We start from the raw sequence: 14106 nt of genomic DNA, 5'->3' as shown, positions 1-14106 counted from the left end.
TGGATAGGTTTAATTAAATTCATTGTTAAAAATATGCTCTCTTCTACTCTTCCAATCTTTACAACTAGTGCTATGAAACCCATGAAAAAGAAGGCACACAGGCCATCTACATAGCATTTTTGGGGGTCTATGGTTTTGTCAGCATAGCAATTTTAAATGTAAGTGCTGATGCTACAAATGTTAGTTTTCTCCAGTGAGAATGGGACAGCCTAGCTGCTGGCTCTAACGCAGCCCGAGTGCAGTCATGCATTCATGGAACTCATCCTGTCTGCCTAATCCAACAGACAATGAGGGTTCAGTAATTAATGATACTCTTATCCGAGGCTGTTTCATGAATCAGTGGAAAACAATTCTCCCTTTCAGACTAGTATAAACTCTAATATAAACTTCTTCAGTGCTAAACAGTCCCTCTATTCACTTTCCCACATTGGAAAAACAGAGGGTGAAAGTGCCCTTCCTTGCGGACATTGTTGATTTATTTCTGAAGTAAGAGATATTTAGGTATAATATTTTCGTGTGTATGTACATGTGTGCACGCGCACACACACACACACACACACCCCTCTCTCTCTCCCGTCAAACCCTAGCTATCATTTTGGAAGAGGTTCAGAAGTTGGTTTGTTGAAGACTCTTATTAAAATCACTTTAGCTGGTAAATCAAATAAATTAGGTTAGGGCTCTTTTTAGAGTACTGTAGTGCTGGAGGGAATTTCAAACTTGGAAGTTTACACTCCATTAAACAGAAATGTACATATATAAGGCAATTATCTCAAAACAGCAAAGGGTGGCTGCAAACATTAATAGTTTATTCCAGACTGGGATTAAAATCTATATCAAACAGCTATGTAACTCTCTCATTCATGTTTTAAGTGACAATAAATCTCTGACACCAAACAATCCTGCTACTGACAGCGTTCCCTCACTCTTTGCAGTCTGTAAGAAATTACAGCAGCAAACTCCGAATCAGACATCAAGCGAGTAAAAGAGCATGTGTATAATTCTGTTTCCAAAGAAGGCAATGCAATTAGCTTTCTTCCACTCCTCCTGTCCCAAACCTAGGGAAGCCCGTTTGACTCAAAAGCGATGGATACAAAGAGAGGAAGACAAAAGGGGAAGTGGTTAGAGAATGATGATCTGGCAATTTTCTTCCCACAACGAAACACACACTGGTTAAAAGACTTAGCTTGAACAGCTTGATATTTCTGCCCTTAAAAATATCTAATAATATTTTACATATAGTAGATTCCATTAAGTATGGAGTAAACAACTCCTTACTGCAAGAATGAAATCAAATTCTAAATATAAGAAAAAAAAACACAAAAATGAGGCTTCAGCTGACATGAAAGCCACCAATCTGTTAACTGTCCCAAAGAAGAATCTTTTTTTGTATCTTTTAAAGAATCTTTTAATGAGTTAATTTCTTCATTCCACCAGTTTTTCATAAATTATTCCAATATGTGAAACAGGAAGGTAGCCAGATGAAAAGTCTTTAAGTCCATTTCAGGTCAGACAATTATTTGAAACCAACCCCCAGGTAGGCTTAATTTTTACTAAACAAGGCTGTACTTAACTTTTATGTAAGGCAGTCTGATTTGTTAAAGAACACACAAGCAAGACAATGACGCTGCATAAATCTAAACAAAATCATAAAGTAAAACTGACCAATTTGAGTTTCAGTATGAAGAATTTAACTTATTTTCAGCAAATAGATTAGGAATTGCATTGCCTTGCCTTACTAAATACTTATACTTTTAGAATTTTCCTTCCCTCCTGTCAGTGACAAACCTCAACTTGAAACATTAATCCAGAATGGCCTCCCACCAAGTCCTGTAAATGCTGACAAGAGCTCCAGGGGCTTTTTCCAATGATGGTCAGGCCAGCTGGAGCTATTCTCCTGTGATATTTTTCCACTCTAAAGGGAAAAGTGCTCCAAGAAGGCTACATGCTTATTTGGTTGGTTCAACTTATCACAAATAAGTGTGGATGAAAACTGACAGTTTCCATTTAGCATTTTTCTGTAGAAAATCAAATGTAACTCAAAATTTTCTAACTCTATTTCCTCGGTTACACACAGATCAGGAGTGGAATTTACATATGCAACTCCATGGAAATTATCCAAATAATTCCCTTGTGTGTGCACAAAACACACTGTTAAATCTTCAACCACTTACATTTCTTTCCATTTTTTATAAAGTTGGAACAGCCAGTATTGTATCGCAGAATACTAGGGTGCAGGGAGTAAGTTGTTTCCAGTCATAATATTGATTGACTGGTTCATTCAGATACATATTAGAGGTATACCCATGAAAGTGAAGAAGAAAACACTCACCTGATCAATAAAACAAACCTAAGGCTAAATCACTAAGAGTCTGTCATAACAGTGACAGACAAGTCAGGAAGAGGAAGAAAATGAGCACAAGACCCTTCAGAAATTGACATGTGAGATGGCAATCTACATACACTTGACTCAAATTAACAGCTAAATCAAATATGCTTATTTACCCCCAAAATACAAGACGTTGTTTGCTCCTCTTATTGCCTTTAGTAGATACATGGAATAATTTATGACTGAAGAAATTCTCCCTGAATTCCTTTTGTGCTCAGGTTCTTTCGCATCTTAAGTGTCATCTACTCTACCCTATCCACTCTATTCACCATGATTTTGTGAACCACAATTAAAAGAAAAGGAAAAACCCTAATCTCTCCAACACTTCTGAATAACTTATATCCTACAGTTCTTCTGTTGTATCTTTATAATGTAGTCATAAGAAAAAGAAAAAGAAACCAGAGCCTAATCTAATCTGTTTTGAATTAGATTTCAAAACAGATTAGAAATCTAATCTGTTTTGGCTTCAGTTCCTCCAGAACAGATTTTTCCAAATTCATTTCACTCCCCTCCATTAGCAAAGTACACGCTGTCCTATTTTATAGTAGCTTCTATTTTATTCACAATATCAGGTTTCAGAGTAGCAGCCGTGTTAGTCTGTATTTGCAAAACGGAAAGGAGGACTTGTGGCACCTTAGAGACTAGCCAATTTAAATAAGGTACCACAAGTACTCCTTTTCTTTATTCACAATATCGTTACTCTTACAATTCACACACTGTGCCAGTTCTTAGAAAAGGTCTTTCACACATAGGGGGAAAATAAAAATATTGCTAGATTAAGCAAAATTTTTTGGGACGCTACACACTTCTTCCCATTTTGGAGACAAGAACCTATCGAGAAGAGTTTGGGGTTTTTTTTATTGCACACTGTAGTTCCAAAAGCACCTTCTTACCTTGGAAGTTGGAGAGTCCCATATGGCCAGTCCAAAGTAGTCTTCTTCCAGAAGATTGAGGTGCTCGCATACTTTTCTAAGCAGATCCTGACCCTTGGCATGTTTCTGCAAATAAGTAACAGGGATTCTATAGTATACACTGCTTTTTGTCTCTCCTCTCCTGGTCCCACCAATAACTCTCCCACTCTGCATAATCACTGAAGAGGGCTGAATTCTTGAGCAAAAGAAAGGGGTGCTGACTGGCTCAGCAATTTATGGCCAAGTATTTCACTTTACAGGGAAGAGCATCAGATAGGAAATTCAAATCCAGCAAACCAGAGTTATTGGGGAAATGTTTAAAATTGATGTAGACTCTGTCCCTGACCATATTGACTGAGCACCCTGAAAGTCATTTTATCTACACATCATCTTACCCATCTCAAAAAATGGATATATAATTATTCCCTACTCAAAAGAGGTGGTGTGTGGCTTAAGTGTTTGTAAAATGCTCCAAGAAGGTACTCACGCTACAATGATAGGTGGCAGTACAAAATGCTAAATTAGCTAGGTTTATCAAGTGGTGACCAGACTGAGACTTGTGACTGGAAATAGAATTTATTATTCTGACACTGTATTTTGGGACACAACATGATCTAGTGGATTAAGCATAGAACTGGGAGCTAGGAACCCTGGGTTCCAATCCTAGCTGTGCTGCTGACTTCCAATCACAAGCTCCTGGTCTCAGTATTCCCATTTAAAATGAGAATAATATTTATCTGTGTTTAGGATTAATTTAGGTTTTTAAAAAAATGTTCTGAAGTGAAGTGTTATTTAAATACTACACTTTGGGGAGGTTTTTTGTTTGATTTTTATTTAGGCATTCATTACACCACCACTTTCAGAATAAGAATAACCATAGTAACATAAGAAGCTCTCCAGGAAATAAAAATTATTTCTGACCCACTGTATTTTCATTTTAAACCTACTTTAAATGCTACACCATGTTCATTTCAAACTCAACAGAGATTAAAAATTAAATCTAAAAATCTGCCATATGGCAGAGTTCAACAAAATTTCAGACTGGGTCTAATCCACATACACTTGTCCTGACAAATAGATTCTATCAAACATTCTAGAGAAACAATGGACATTTCGATAATTTAAGCTTTAGATGTTTTAAGAGAAACAGACCGAGAGAGAGAGAACAGCTATAGCCTTAAAACGATTTACAGTGCCAGGGATACAACTGTAATTACAGCTAACAAACTTCAAACTGCAGCAAACAATTTTTTAGGCTTCAACTTCATAATTGTCCCAGGCCTTCCCTTAAAAGATCAGCTATTTCTTGTGATCAGATAAGGTTTTCCCCCAACCATGCTCCAATAACCACTTCTCATCGTCTCTAGGACATAAAACTACATTACCAGAAGCATCCCATGGGATAGCAATGGCAGCAACACTGTTGCACAAACACCGATGCATTGACCTAATTGTACAAGGTCATCTAAGGTAACTGCTTTGCACAAGAAGCCCTAGAAACCTAAACAGGTCACAAATGAGCAACTAGATTTAACCAGTGGGTTCAGGGCTTAACAAGCTCATTATGTCTCAAAGACTAAGTGCCAGATTGTTTACGTGTTGGGCTAGTACTCAGATGCTGAATTAGATTTCTGTTGACTTCTTATGGCTAGGACACTGGGATCATCCTATGAGATAGATATGAAAAACATGTACAGCCAAAAACCTTTCAACTATAGGGGACTGAGCAGAGCTTCTGAAATTGATTTAATAGGGATGCTAAAAACATTATTTGTTTACTGCCATTTCTATTCTGAACAATACTGCTAGACATTGTCACTCTACTAGCAACTTTTACATATCCACGTAAAATGGCATGTTGGCCCAGCTCATCAGTTTCGTTATTCGGTGTTGAACATTTAAGGACAGGCATTCTGGGACTTGTAGGCCTACCTACGCCCACCAGGCATTGTAAGCTGAGAGCAAGTCCTTTTAGGAAAGAAAGTGGGATAAAAGCCAAGCCACCTTCTCAGTGTAAGACAAGACACAGAGATCTCTACTGGGAAACTTGAAGCAGAACACCGGCAGCTGCTAGGTCTCCCCAGGCAAGGGCAGAGGGAAGAGGAAAAGACTGCCTTGGATCCATGCACCAAGGGGTGAACCCCTTAACCTAAAGGGAGAACTTATGAACCTCTGATACAAGGACAGAAGGTAACCCAGACCACAGTGAGAGGGCTGTAAAGGCTGAAGAGACAGCTTACAGAATCTGCACCAGAAGGGTGAGTCAAGCCTGAGCAGATGGTGTAGAAAGGAGAGGCTTCTTGTGTCGGGATGCATTTGTGTCAGGACTGTGTTAAACTACACCCAAGGGGAGACAGTTCTGGAATTTGTCATTTTGCACGCAGTTCCCCCGAATGGAAAACTAAGGCAACTGCAACACTGTGACGACAGGAACAGAAGCAACCCTTTCACAACCACTAAAACCCAGAATCTGATCACTGGGAACGAGCGTTCAGAACCAGGGTTTGGCCTGGTGCCGGCGCTACCTTCACCCTTTGTAAAAATTCTTATAAACAGTGACGTAAGGATTGTGGCTTAGATGAATGATTAGGAAAGACTGGGATGAAATACAACTGATAGTTATGTGCCCATTAAGCATGCCTGCTAACTCTTTCAAGGCGTAGCTCATATGAGAAGGAAGAATTTGAAAGAACAGAAAAAATAAGTATTTTGACGACGTTTAAGCGGTGATCATCTCATTTTTTTCTGTGGTGATTTGCTGAAACTGTTTCCCTGTTATTAGTCAGCAGCACGTGATCTTAGGTTTCCAAGGTATTCTGGGTGAAAAGCCAACAAAGCATACAAATCCAGCTGACAAACATTTTCTGGCTCTGATCTGAATATTATTTAGAGTTATAATCAAATCTTAAGAGGATGTAAAATATATATATCCATCACACTCAAGCCTGGAGTATCAGAAATAGGGGCAAGCGAAGGAGAAAGCATCAGCAAGTGAGACGACAGCATTTTTTAAAAAATCCCCCAAATAGAGATGTTGGATTTTTTTTTCCCAATGTCCAAAGTGCCCTACATTCTTATCAGATCTTAAATAATTGTTATGGTTTAAGACACAGTCCTACTCCAGTGGAGTTTAACCATTTACTTCACTGGCAGCATCACACAATTCCGAACCCTCCCCGACCCCACCCCCGCCACCCATCTTAAGAGACTAAATGGCACTTACATCCAAAGCACACTCGTAAATGGTGTCATCCAGCAAGGAAACCTTGCAGTACATATTTCTGTGTCTTCTTACTGATTTCTGGGTGGCTTTTAATTCTTGGCCTGTTTTTGTCTCAGGGCTCTCTCTTTTCAACTCTGCCTTGGAACACTCTTCCTGCACTCCGTCTCCTTCCTTAATCTCAAGGTCTCTGCTCTCTGGGTCTTGATCTTCTCTCCTGTCCTCCTGAGCAGGCTGAAATCCCACACCATATTTATTACTTACATGTTTCAAACAAGTAGTGTCAACACAGCATAAATGTACTGTAGGTGATTTAATCCCATTAGAGATCAAAGTGGGCCACTTCACAGTGGCTCAGCAACTTAAAGAGTTTTTCTCTGATGCTGTATCTTGTGCTCTAAAGTCTACAGTTTCTTTTTCTAAACTGAATTGCTAGCCCTTCTCATTGAAGATCATTTAAATGTAAACCAGTGCAGTGATGTCTGCCCAAGTCTGCAAAGAATCTGAAACAACAGCTCAGATGTCAACTGATATTTATTCAGTTCAAGTGCATGTTAATTCTGAAGTCTAATGAAAATTTAAATTAGTCTCATTAGTTATTACAGGTTTCAGAGTAACAGCCGTGTTAGTCTGTATTCGCAAAAAGAAAAGGAGTACTTGTGGCACCTTAGAGACTAACCAATTTATTTGAGCATAAGCTTTCGTGAGCTACAGCTCACTTCATCGGATGCATACTGTGGAAAGTGTAGAAGATCTTTTTATATACACACAAAGCATGAAAAAATACCTCCTCCCACCCCACTCTCCTGCTGGTAATAGCTTATCTAAAGTGATCACTCTCCTTACAATGTGTATGATAATCAAGTTGGGCCATTTCCAGCACAAATCCAGGGTTTAACAAGAACGTCTGAGGAGGGGCGGGGGGTAGGAAAAAACAAGGGGAAATAGGTTACCTTGCATAATGACTTAGCCACTCCCAGTCTCTATTCAAGCCTAAGTTAATTGTATCAAATTTGCAAATGAATTCCAATTCAACAGTTTCTCGCTGGAGTCTGGATTTGAAGTTTTTTTGTTGTAATATCACAACTTTCATGTCTGTAATCGCGTGACCAGAGAGTTTATTAGTTATTAGTTTATTATTATTATTTTATTTTTATTATTATTAGTTAGAGAGTTTATTTAGTTATTAGTTTATCAAAGCATGTCAGAAGGGACAGGGTTGATTATATTATGAAGACCTGTTCAATCTACTGTTAGTGGCATCTCATTTTAGATTGGAGACTCATTTTTCCAATCTGACCCCTCAATCTTGCAGGCAAAATGCTCAGCTAATCCATAAAAACCAAGCGATTTCCTAGAATTGTTTCATTGTAAAACTGTCCTTTCTACATTTCCATTGGAGCCCTGAGAATGTGTCTCTGTTTTCATCACAATAAACCTACCCACATAATGCAGAATTTAATTTTGGGATCCAACGTGCTAATCAGTCTTCCTGTGTTATGAGTGATAGTAAAAATGGAAGACTGCCTTCATGCCATTGTGCCAACGCATGCTTTAGTATCTGCAATTATTTAAATTAGACCAACGTTCACAGACTGCTGCTTTCTGCTGTGACAGAGATAGGATAACCAGAAAGCAGAGAATAGGATGGATTTGGACACACATGCTGACTCAGAGGCTTTACAACAGGACACTTCACATAAACGGTTTCACACTAGAAACATCTGTTAAGAGTCAGGATTTAAAAGGACATTAATACTAATTTTACACATTATAGTCAAAATTAACTTATATGCACTGAAGGTTTGTGCGGCTTGTTTTTGCATAAGTTCACATATACTCAGTGTATCAAATGCCTACAATTTTATTGCAAACCTCACTCACAGTATTTGTTTTGCTTAAAGGCCCAGCTCCTGGAGTCAAATGGTTACATAAAAATCTCAGTTCATATTTTCAAGCTTTTCTCTGCAAATATGAAGGATAGAAAATTTTTTTTAAACTAAAGCAGAGTGTATTGTAAAGGCTCAGAAACCAAAAGACAAATAAGACTCCCCACAATTATTATTTTTTAATCTCATGATTTTTGGGAGCCTAACTCAAGATTTCTGAATGTTTGGTTCGGCAATGCTATACAATTTAAAGTGGAAATTGCTCAAAGTCCTCAAGTCAAAAGAAACTACAGTAACTCCTTGTTTAACGTTGTAGTTATGTTCCTGAAAAATGCTACTTTAAGCGAAACCAACTTCCCCATAAAAATTAATGTAAATGGGGGGGGGGGGTAGGTTCCAGGGAAATTTTTTTCGCCAAAAAAGGCTACACACACAGAGTATAAGTTTTAAACAAACAATTTAATACTGTACACACCAGTGATGATTGTGAAGCATGACTGAGGTGGTGGAGTCAGAGGGTGGGATATTTCCCAGGGAATGCCTTACTGCTAAATGATGAACTACCACTCGGTGAGCCCTCAAGGGTTAACACATTGTTGTTTAATGTAGCCTCATATTCCACAAACCAGCACGAATGGAGGCAGGAGACACAGCATGGCAGAGTGTGACAGAGAGACACACCATGTGTGTGATAGAGACGCGCACTGCCCCTTTAAGTATGCTGACCAGACTCTAAATACACTGCCTTTTTAAGTAGATCAGCAAGTTGAGACAGCAGCAGCTGCCAGCAAGCTCCCTCCATCCTGACCAGTGTTGTGTCCCCCGCACTGCCCTGTGGAGGTGAGGTACAGCAGTGGGGGATGGGGAGACACCCTGAAATTAGCACCCCCCTTCCCCTTGCCTCTGCACAGCAAGCAGGAGGCTCCCGGGAGCAGCTCCAAGGCAGAGGGCAGGAGCAGCACATGGCAGTGGGCAGGGAGAGACAGCTGAACTGCCTGGCAATTGATAGCCTGCTGGGCAGCTGCCGCATAGGGAACTTACGGGAGCTGATAAGGGGGCTGGTTCCAAGGCGCCACCAGCTCGTACACCCTGGTTCCAAGGCCCCACCAGCTAGTTCCAATGGACTGCTCTTCCTGCAAGCAGTGGACAAAGCAGGCAGCTACCAAACGTTCTAAGGGAGCACTGCACAACTTTAAACGAGCATGTTCTCTAATTGATCAGCAACGTAACAACGAAACAACGTTAACCGGGATGATGTTAAGTAACAAGTTACAGTAGCTATAAGCTTCCTATTTACACCACTGACAAGCAGCACTAGTCTGTCCACTTGATCAGTGCTTCTCAAGCTCTCTGATGTGGGGGACTGGCAATTTTTTTTCCCAATGTGCGCACAGACCGGCAGCCAATGGCTTGCGGACCGGCACCGGTCTGCGGACCACCATTTTGAGTAGCACTGCACTAGATCACACTGCCTCCAGCACACTGGGCTGGGAACTAAGGGACCTGGATTCTATTCCCAGCTCTGTATACAATTGTTTGGGCAAGATACTCAGCCTAAATTATTCAGAAACAGCCATCAACTTTAGGTGTCCAACTCGAAACAACCTGGACCTGACTCTTTCAAATGCTGAGCAACCACAATGCCAGCTGAACTTGAGTTGCAGATACTTAGCACTTCTGGCAGGAAAGAAAAAGAAAGAAGCCCATTGTATTTCAAGTCCAGTAGCCAAGAGGTGATGTACCTAAAACTACAGGCCACTTTTGAACATTTGGATATTAACATTCTGTGCTTCAGTTTCCTATCAGTAAAATGGAGATAATACCTACCTTTTAAAGCTCCGAGGTCTATACATTTAAGGCTAGGATTTTTAAGGCGCCTAAGGGAACCACAAAATGACTAGTAGTCGGACACAAAGTCCTTAGGCTCCCTTTAAATTCCCAGTCTATATGCTCCAAGTGATTAATAAAAGTATGTGTGGGGCCACAGAAAAAACAGGGCCTACCACACTGGTGGGAGAGGGTGTAAACTGAACTGAGGTCCATGAGGTTCTGAACTGTCATTTGTGTTGCTTGCACTTAAGTCTGTTTTGAGGTTTGTTTTCTGCTGAACACAGCTGTAATTTCCATGATGTGATTTCTATTGACTTTTCTTCTATCCATAGTGTACATATCAGAATATTTAAAAATGAGCACTAAAAGTAACTTTCAAAGGATGTACTCTGAATTCTAATCCCAACTGACAAATTTCCTTGCCTCAGAGGAATATTTTCTTTAAGTATTTTAGGAGTTTTTGTTAGTGTTTATATAATGCTTTGAAAATTAAACATAATATGATTAAAACAGTAGGAATAAAGTAAGAGCAGGAAGTGTCAGATGTAGCATAATGTCTGTCAAATACTAGAAGTTCCAAAAATTTTTTTTCAGAATCTTGTGGGTTCTCATTGATCAAATCTAACATAGGAGGATTACAAACCTCTACTCCTTACTTAACCTGACAAATAATCCTGACTACATGAGCTAGCTGATTAGGAAGCCAAACAGAATCCAAATCAACTTTGTTTTTGTTTACCTGCGTTTCTGCGCTGCTTAGTGAATGAAGATCTAAAGATGGGTCAGTCCTGAGTTCAGGTTCAGGAGCTGCTATTGGGGCCTTCAGCAGGATTTCTTCATTAGGACTGGCTCCTAGATCTGTCTCTTTCTGACCTCCTTCACCTTTCTCTTGTGGAATCTCCACTTCTTTGCCTTCTTCTTCAGAAACCTGAGACTTGGGCCTTTTGAGAAATGATGAAAATAGGCGTGACAGGCCCCGACTCTCAGAAGTGCAGCCCTCTTTGTTCTTGTTCTGGTCTTCGTGTGTGGGGGTATCACCGTTGGATGCCTTCTGTTTCTGTCCCGTTTGATTATGCCCCTCAGATGCCTGTTCGGAAGCCTCCTCCAAAGAAGCCTCTTGCTTCTGTGTTTCAGCAGCTACCTCCTCCTCTTTTTGCTGCTGCTGCTTAGGATTCTCGGTCTCAGCCACTAGACTCTTCTCTGTTGTCATGATGAAACTGCAACAGAGATTTTAAAAAGTAAACAATAATATTTCTTCAGTGTTTACACATGCATTTAGCCATTGTAAATCAAATAACGAGCACTCCAAGCACCACTTCCTGACAGCTGCTCTCTCTGGTCTGTGGCCTACTGAGCATTATTTACAAAGCAATCTATCACTGACAAATCACACTCGTATGTAAAACTAGACTTGGCTTAGTTTACTTTTTGCAAAAAAAGAAAAAAAATAGAGACATCTTCATCCATGTCTGCTCACACACCTTTGACAGTGAGGATTATACTAACAAATGTGTTCCAGATCCATGAGCAATTCTGCTCAACTCTGGTACTGCAAGTGCTCCTTAGCACTTCCTTTCCGCAGTTTTTACAATGCATCAGAGTTAAAATGGCAGCTGTCTTGCCTAATCAAAATAGTCAATGTGAGATATTTCTAGTGTGACAACTGCAGAAGACAAACAAAAGCAAATAATGAAGTTTGCAGAAATAAAAGTGCACTTCCCTTAGCATTTCTAGCTTTACACTTCTTTCAAGTCTTCTTTTTCACCCTCCAGTAAAACTTTGTGCCTGTGCCATTTTGTGGGAAGGGAGTAGGAGAACCAGACATGTAACTAAACAAGCCTCTTAGTAACATCCTATACAAGAATTCTGTAGCAGCCGTATCTCGCTTCCTGAGATACATAACTGAAAAAATGATGTAAACAGGAAGTTTCAGAAGAAAAACCTCCCAAAGATACACCACTTACAAGCAACAACACTCTTCAAAAGATCAAAAGTTTTACTACAACAACAAATTTCAGGTCCTACCAAAAATAAGTGTCCCTGTAACAGACTAAAGAATCTATAAATATTAAATTTAAGAAGTGATAATACATAAACACAGTAAAGCTAATGTACTCAATGCTTTTTTTGCCTCTGTCTTCACGAACAAGGTCAGCTCCCAGACTACTGCACTGGGCAGCACAGCATGGGGAGGAGGTGACCAGCCCTCTGTGGAGAAGGAAGTGGTTCGGGACTATTTAAAAAAGCTGGACGAGCACAAGTCCATGGAGCTGGATGTGCTGCATCCGAGGGTGCTAAAGGAGTTGGCGGCTGTGATTGCAGAGCCATTGGCCATTATTTTTGAAAACTCATGGCGATCGGGGGAAGTCCCGGACGACTGGAAAAAGGCTAATGTAGAGCCCATCTTTAAAAAAGGGAAGGAGGAGAATCCTGGGAACTACAGGCCAGTCAGCCTCACCTCAGTCCCTGGAAAAATCATGGAGCAGGTCCTCAAGGAATCAATTCTGAAGCACTTAGAAAAGAGGAAAGTGATCAGGAACAGTCAGCATGGATTCACCAAGGGCAAGTCATGCCTGACTAATCTAATTGCCTTCTATGACGAGATAACTGGCTCTGTGGATGAGGGGAAAGCAGTGGACATGTTGTTCCTTGACTTTAGCAAAACTTTTGACACCGTCTCCCACAGTATTCTTGCCAGCAAGTTAAAGAAGGATGGGCTGGATGAATGGACTATAAGGTGGATAGAAAGCTGGCTAGATTGTCAGGCTCAATGGGTAGTGATCAATGGCTCCATGTCTAGTTGGCAGCCGGTATCAAGCGGAGTGCCCCAAGGGTCGGTCCTGGGGCCGGTTTTGTTCAATATTTTCATTAATGATCTGGAGATGTCATGGATTGCACCCTCAGCAAGTTTGCAGATGACACTAAACTGGGAGGAGTGGTAGATACACTGGAGGGTAGGGATAGGATTCTAGGATTCCTAGACAAATTGGAGGATTGGGCCAAAAGAAATCTGATGAGGTTCAACAAGGACAAGTGCAGAGTCCTGCACTTAGGATGGAAGAATCCCATGCACCTCTACAGTCTAGGGACCAAATGGCTAGGCAGCAGTTCTGCGGAAAAGGACCTAGGGGTTACAGTGGACGAGAAGCTGGATATGAGTCAACAGTGTGCCCTTGTCGCCAAGAAGGCCAATGGCATTTTGGGCTGTATAAGTAGGGGCATTGCCAGTAGATCAAGGGATGTGATCGTTCCCCTCTATTCGACATTGGTGAGGCCTCATCTGGAGTACTGTGTCCAGTTTTGGGCCCCACACTACAAGAAGGATGTGGAAAAATTGGAAAGAGTCCAGCGGAGGGCAACAAAAATGATTAGGGGACTGGAACACATGACTTATGAGGAGAGGCGGAAACTGGGATTGTTTAGTCTGCGGAAGAGAAGAATGAGGGGGGATTTGATAGCTGCTTTCAACTACCTGAAAGGGGGTTCCAAAGTGGATGGATCTAGACTCTTCTCAGTGGTAGCAGATGACAGAACAAGGAGTAATGGTCTCAAGTTGCAGTGCGGGAGGTTTAGGTTGGATATTAGGAAAAACTTTCACTAGGAGGGTGGTGAAACACTGGAATGCGTTACCTAGGGCGGTGGTGGAATCTCCTTCCTTAGATATTTTTAAGGTCAGGCTTGACAAAGCCCTGGCTGGGATGATTTAGTTGGGGACTGGTCCTGCTTTGAGCAGGGGGTTGGACTAGATGACCTCCTGAGGTCCCTTCCAACCCTGATATTCTATGATTCTAAAATAATCCCCTTCATTTCCTCTACGAACCTAGACTGATTATTGCATTACTATACAAAAGTACTCAGAATGGTGCTTAT

The 14106-nt window shown here is 40.7% G+C and overlaps 1 protein-coding gene across 27 annotated transcripts in view; it reads right to left on the bottom strand.

The window, feature by feature from the left end:
• The window catches only part of EPB41 (erythrocyte membrane protein band 4.1), a 147946-nt gene that overhangs the window by 75393 nt on the left and 58447 nt on the right, over nucleotides 1-14106 (bottom strand). For all 27 annotated transcript variants that reach the window (XM_074934365.1, XM_074934359.1, XM_074934362.1 and 24 more), the window contains exons 2-4: nucleotides 10976-11453; nucleotides 6521-6751; nucleotides 3280-3384 (exon numbers count right to left, since the gene is read on the bottom strand). In XM_074934365.1, the coding sequence (XP_074790466.1) occupies nucleotides 3280-3384; nucleotides 6521-6751; nucleotides 10976-11446 (807 nt within the window). In that variant the 5' untranslated portion in view covers nucleotides 11447-11453. The remainder of the gene's footprint in view (nucleotides 1-3279; nucleotides 3385-6520; nucleotides 6752-10975; nucleotides 11454-14106) is intronic.

This window comes from Natator depressus, chromosome 19, assembly GCF_965152275.1.
Source record: "Natator depressus isolate rNatDep1 chromosome 19, rNatDep2.hap1, whole genome shotgun sequence".
NCBI classification, from domain to species: domain Eukaryota; kingdom Metazoa; phylum Chordata; order Testudines; family Cheloniidae; genus Natator; species Natator depressus.
Note: the sequence above shows the minus strand (reverse complement) of the source record. Positions and strands in the feature narration are given on the sequence as shown.